The 5,862-nt window shown below is 39.3% G+C and overlaps 1 protein-coding gene across 1 annotated transcript; it reads left to right on the top strand.

Annotated features, from left to right (window-relative positions):
- The first annotated feature begins 116 nt into the window (after positions 1-116).
- On the top strand, positions 117-5,417 carry RPL9 (ribosomal protein L9). Its single transcript, XM_026085317.1, has 7 exons — positions 117-227; positions 310-425; positions 1,301-1,396; positions 1,746-1,878; positions 3,379-3,459; positions 3,958-4,075; positions 5,299-5,417. The coding sequence occupies exons 1-6, from the start codon at positions 182-184 to the stop codon at positions 4,062-4,064; spliced, it is 579 nt and encodes a 192-aa protein (XP_025941102.1). The 5' UTR covers positions 117-181; the 3' UTR covers positions 4,065-4,075; positions 5,299-5,417.
- The last annotated feature ends 445 nt before the right edge of the window (positions 5,418-5,862 follow it).

The raw sequence follows: 5,862 nt of genomic DNA on the forward strand, positions 1-5,862 counted from the left end.
CGGCCTGGTCCCGGCGGCGCCGCCCTCCGCGGGGCCTGCGCTTGGCCGCGGCGGGGGCGGCTCCCCGGTGGCGGAGGGCGGCGGGGGCTCCGTAGCTGGGCGTTTCGCGGCGGGGGGGGTGGTGCGCGGGAAGGGGCCTGTCCTGGAGGGGCTGCAGCCTCTGCTGTGTGTTGCTTGCAGGATGAAGACCATCCTCAGCAACCAGACTGTTGACATCCCTGAGCAAGGTACGTCTGTCCGCGCGTTGGGAAGGCGCGTTGTGCTGCAGGCTTCCCAGGCGGTTAACAGCTGTTTGTCTTTGGTTTCTAGTCAGTGTTTCGCTGAAGGGCCGGACAGTTATTGTAAAGGGTCCCAGAGGAACCCTGCGAAGGGATTTTAACCACATTAATGTGGAGCTGTCCCTCCTGGGAAAGAAACGCAAGAAGGTGAGTGCTGCAGAGTTTGTTTCTCTGCTCAGAGAGGGACAGAATTTTAAGAACTAGCTAAAAAACTACTGGTAGCATGGCAGCTTGAGCCAAATTCTTCTGCTACAAGTAAATTAGTTATTTTTCATTCGTTTGTTTATTTGTATTTTGAAAGAGGCTGGCTTCGTGGAATATGGGGGACTACTCGGACTTAGATTAGGCACCATGAAGTTCTTTAAATTTATTTTTTGTATAGTTATAGTCTGCTAATTATTGGGCAGTGGGTTGCTTACTGTATTGCATGTAAACTGTCTGATGTTAAACAGACAAAGTTCTGTATACTTAATTTCAGGAATTGGGAAGTTATGTTGGGAGAGCAGAAACTTTCTAAGTGAATGGATAGCATTTGCATGCAGCCTTAAAGACTTAAAAGAAGGGATGAGGGAGGTGGGTGAGTTCAGCCACTTTTTGACAAGCGTGTTTGAGTAAGTATGGTATGGTGCAGGAACTGGTTCCTTATCCTGTGTTTCATTAAAAAGTTGATAGATTATAGCAGGAGGCTGATTTTGGAACAGCATGTTCAGTGTTTGGCATATTTGGTAGTGTATCCTTCAACTTAAGGATGTCAGAAGTTCTCTACACTTAATATCCATCGCAGTTTCTTTCAAGATTTGTTAATAATTGGATATGAAGAAAAATTATTTCTCGTACATCTGGGGGGATAGGAATTAAAAGATTTAAGTGGGCCTTTAATAGTCTTTGAAAGAAATAAAGGGCTTTGTGCTTTTGTTAGGGGGACTATTCATAAATTACATGATTTTCCCAGCCTTAGTTTGTCACAAACTTTAACCTTTCTAACTTTGAAATGTATCTGAGTGCTTTTTTTTTTTTAATAGCTGCGGGTTGACAAATGGTGGGGTAACAGAAAGGAGCTGGCAACAGTTCGCACAATTTGCAGCCATGTGCAGAACATGATAAAAGGTGTTACACTGGTAAGCTTTTTATTTTGAAATAAAGTTACTTTTGTCATTTTGCTACTGGAGATAACAGACAGCCTCTTATTTAAGCAGGAGCTTTTCGAAGGTGTACAGGATGTTATGCATGCAGCTTGCTTGTAGCTTCCCCCCAGCTTGCTGTTGAATGTGGKTTTTTTTAGGTGGAAGAAAGTATGAACCATAAACTCTGGATGTCACTTGAGCTCAGTGTTTTAGTATGGTCAAGTTCTAGTTCTTACGAAAAACAGTTTTAAGTACTTTTAGATTTATCCAATAAGTTTTATGTATCTTTTTTGCTTTTTGGATGTGTTCTAATTACGGTATCTAATAATTTGCTTAATCCTAGGGCTTTCGTTACAAGATGAGATCAGTGTATGCTCACTTCCCCATCAATGTAGTCATACAGGATAATGGCTCACTTGTGGAAATCCGAAATTTCTTGGGAGAGAAGTACATTCGTAGAGTGCGCATGAGGCCAGGTGGGTGTATCTGATGACACTGTACTCTGCTGTTTTTAACAAGGGTTTCCACTAGTTTGTTTGGGTGGTACCACTGATAGAAGAAGGTGGTAAATGACTGTTCAGGCAGTATTTGACTATCACTTTGAATTTACATAATCGTGATGGTACATGTACCACTGTTTAGATTTACAATAAATACTTGGTAACTTATTTTTAATAGTAAGAAAGCTCAATGCTAGGTCTTGCGATATGAATTACAAGGAGCATAGGACTTTCATCATTGTTGAGTCTGGTCCATGTTTATTGGTTGGTGAACTGGATGTGGTCAGTTTTGGATTGTTTCTCTTACAAATCCTGCATATAGCCCAGGTAGGCTCACCCTACATCACACTTCTGGTCTTTGAAGTGCTATTGTAATTTGAATTTCCTGATTGCCTAGGAGTGTGTATGATAAACTTCAAAATCTTTATTCTTACTCCTTTGTTTTACACCTTACATATTTCTTGGAGTATTAACAAGATTTCTAAGAGACTTTGTTTGACATCTTATGCACTTCTTGAAGTATTAGTCAAGATTTCTAAGAGATTGGGAATTTGGACCTTGTTAAACTTCCAGATAGAGAGGCAGCACATGTCCTAAAAACACTTCTATCATAAAACTGTGTAGGGAGAACTTTCCCCATCATTTTTCTTTAATAATTCTACTCCTGGTGGAGGTATGGGTGAGCATATTTTGTAGGAAAGATGGTGTTTTGGAGTGGTGTTTGCAATGAAAGCATTGGACTTATGCGAAAACATTGGTAGATAGAGTGCAGGGGTTTTTATGGGGAGTTTTGACTTTGATTTGTATTGAAATACTGGTAAGGTTGGTTGTTGTAATTGATTTTTGTAAATCGGCCATTTGCTTGAAACACTTCTAGGTATTAGGTGTTAGTTTTATCTATTAAGTCAATATGTATTAAATTTTGAGCTATAAAAACTGACTTGGATTACTTTCCTTACTAGTGAAGGTTTGCATATACAAATTCTTGAATGTGGTAGTGTTCACTCCCTATGAATAGTCCCAGTGTTTCTAGTATAAACATGGTGCTTAACATGTCAGAGGGCAAGCTTTTTTCACTGACTCTTGGTGGTGGGGGAGGGGAGAATCCACTTTTGCCTTAATGAACATAAGAATGTGGAAAATGGCACCACCTAGCTGACAAAGCCATGCTGGCAAAATCTCTGGTTTACAGGTGGTGGTGGTGATTAATGCTGTAATGTAATAATGTTTAAGTGGGAGCATTAATTGGTGTAAGTTATGTTCTGGATGGAAGAAACTAATCTTTGCGTGCTGAAACTGTAAGAGAGGACAATCCTGGAAGGAGTTGTGGGAGACCATTTTAACTAAATCATAGAAATATTGCCTAGAATAATACCATCTGGCTCCATAAATTAGGACAGGGCATGAATAGTGTTTTCCTAGTACAACTTAAATGTCTTCACCAATGATGATGATTGTGTGTTTTCCTTTCTCTAGGTGTTTCCTGTGCAGTATCTCAAGCCCAGAAAGATGAACTGATCCTTGAAGGGAATGACATTGAATTGGTCTCCAATTCAGGTTGGTGAGCTAGATACTTGGGAAGACTTAATGATGTGGTCACTTCTATATGAAGATGTCAGTTTTGCAAACTGTATCTTTGTCCTTTTTTCTTCATCCTGAGATAAATGACAGGTCAAATGTATTTCTGTTGTTCTTGTTTTTTTTGTCTAGCTAGTGTAATTGCTTTTCATAGTTTCTGTTGTTTTTTCAAGTGTTGATGTTTTTATAAGTCCACAGAACCTATTTTCCAGTCAGTATTGAAGGTCTTTGTGCCCTAGCACTTTTCAACTTTTCAGTTGTACAAGTATACAGTAATGGACTGTTTGTCCCTGAGGCTACCAAGATGGGTGCAGTGAAGCGTGTTCTATTTTCATTAAAACTGACTGCATTTCATGTTGGTAATTCCCTCCTCCAAGTGACAGTTTCATTTGTCATTTGAAATGTTGGAGCRCATACAGGCTAGAGGTAGTCTTGGACCGTTTGCTTTGTGTACTAATGGTCTTGCTTTCTCTGTAGCTGCCTTGATCCAGCAGGCCACTACAGTCAAGAACAAGGATATCAGGAAATTCTTGGATGGTATCTATGTTTCTGAGAAAGGAACAGTGCAGCAGGCAGATGAGTGAAACTCTAATAGGTTGGTATTATGCAGATTGGCATTATTTTTTTGCATTCATATGTTGTATTTGTCAGGTGTGTTCAGTTGTTTCTCAAGGTGAAGGTGGCACCTTAGTTTGCATTTAAGCCTATGATTACAAGGAATCTGGGAGCTGGGAACCATAGGGGTGTGAGGTGATGTGCTTGAGCAGCTTATCATGTAGGGAAGGTTGCTTGACTTGGGAGCTTACCAAGGTTTGTCTGCTTTAGCAAGGCTGTAGTTAAGCAGCTTGCCAACATGGATGCAGTTATGCTGTATAAGGTGTCTTTATATCATAAAACTTAATTTCTGCTAGGGCTCTTGATCAGCAGCTTTGCATTTCTTACCAACTTGGTTTTATGCTACTGTATGGAGAAACATCTAACTCTAGAAAAGGGGTGTGTTCTGTGCTGTGACTGCTAGTTGAAACAATAGCAGAGAATTAAAAACCCAAGTGACTTAAGCTGGTCTGAAAGACCAGTTTCCTCTTACTTATTTGTTGAGAAGACTTTCTTAGGCTGATGTTCCTCCTTGCTGGGTACTGACTCCATTTAAATAAATGGATCATGCACATATAAGTGTCTTTTGTGTGATTTACGTGTAAATGCTTGTAAATGAAAGTCGATTTAACAATGACACAACTATTTAATACTGTGTAGGAAATTTATAATTAAGGTTGATTGTAGGGATTTTTTTGGATAGTTTAAGAATTGTAACTGCTGAAAGAATTTGCATTTCAGCTATATATGGCTCCATAGATGGTGCAAAATACTCATGAAGGATGAGACAGTTTGAGCTGAACTGAAAATGAATGTTTGCCTTCTGAACTTCAAGTTGAAACACGGGGTCCAGATAATGAGTTTCATAGAGGTTTTTTTGTTTGTTTTTTTTTAACACCAGCCAGGCACTTAGAAGCTACTGGGAAAAAAAATTAGTGCTGTTCAGAGTCCTTTGAGAGAAGGAAGAAGGACTTTTTCCCTGCTTGTTAAACAATCTGGAGCCTTTGTTTGCAGACATCTTTAAGTGAACTTGTCTGAATGAAGTTGAGTCCTTTGTAAGCTGTTAAGAATGTTTTCATGTCTGTTAAGAAGTGAGATTAATGAAACTGAATATTTTTGTCTTGCATTAAAACCATCAGAAAAAGTAATTTGTCACATGTCCATCAACTTCTAATTTCACATTTGCAGTGCAAAATCCTTTCTAAAATCTCTTTTTATTTACAGTTGTCTAGATCCTGAAACAAACCACCAGGAGACCACCATATCAGCAAGTACTGGATTGGTGCATCTGACGTAAAAACTCAACAAGATGAGAGGTTTAATAAAATAAAACATATTTCATATCTTGGTCTCTTTTTTTTTAAGAACTAAATAGTGATTGATATGAATTTTTTCAAGACTTCTTTGGCTCTTGAAAAGCAGAATTTCACAGGGTAATACAACATAGTGTTAGTGCTGTGCACACGTTTGTTATTGTGGGTAGCCTTACCTGTCCTATATATATATATATTTTTTTTTTACCAGTCTCTGAGAACTTCTGGAATCTGAAGTCAATTTCTGTAGGGAAATTGAGAATCTACATGTGCGTAACAAATTCGGGATAGCCCCAAAATCAGTTATGTGATTCTGCTTTCATTTCACATGGGCATGCAGTACCAGTGTCTGTGATCCTGGGAAAGTGTACTAACTTTGCAGACTTGAAAGTTGTGCACAGCCTCCTTCCATTTTAAGATGTGGTTCTTTTGCTATTCAGATTGTAGCACTACATTGCTGGTACAATCGACATGG

This window comes from Apteryx rowi, unplaced genomic scaffold, assembly GCF_003343035.1.
Source record: "Apteryx rowi isolate R43461 unplaced genomic scaffold, aptRow1 scaffold_664, whole genome shotgun sequence".
Taxonomy (NCBI): domain Eukaryota; kingdom Metazoa; phylum Chordata; class Aves; order Apterygiformes; family Apterygidae; genus Apteryx; species Apteryx rowi.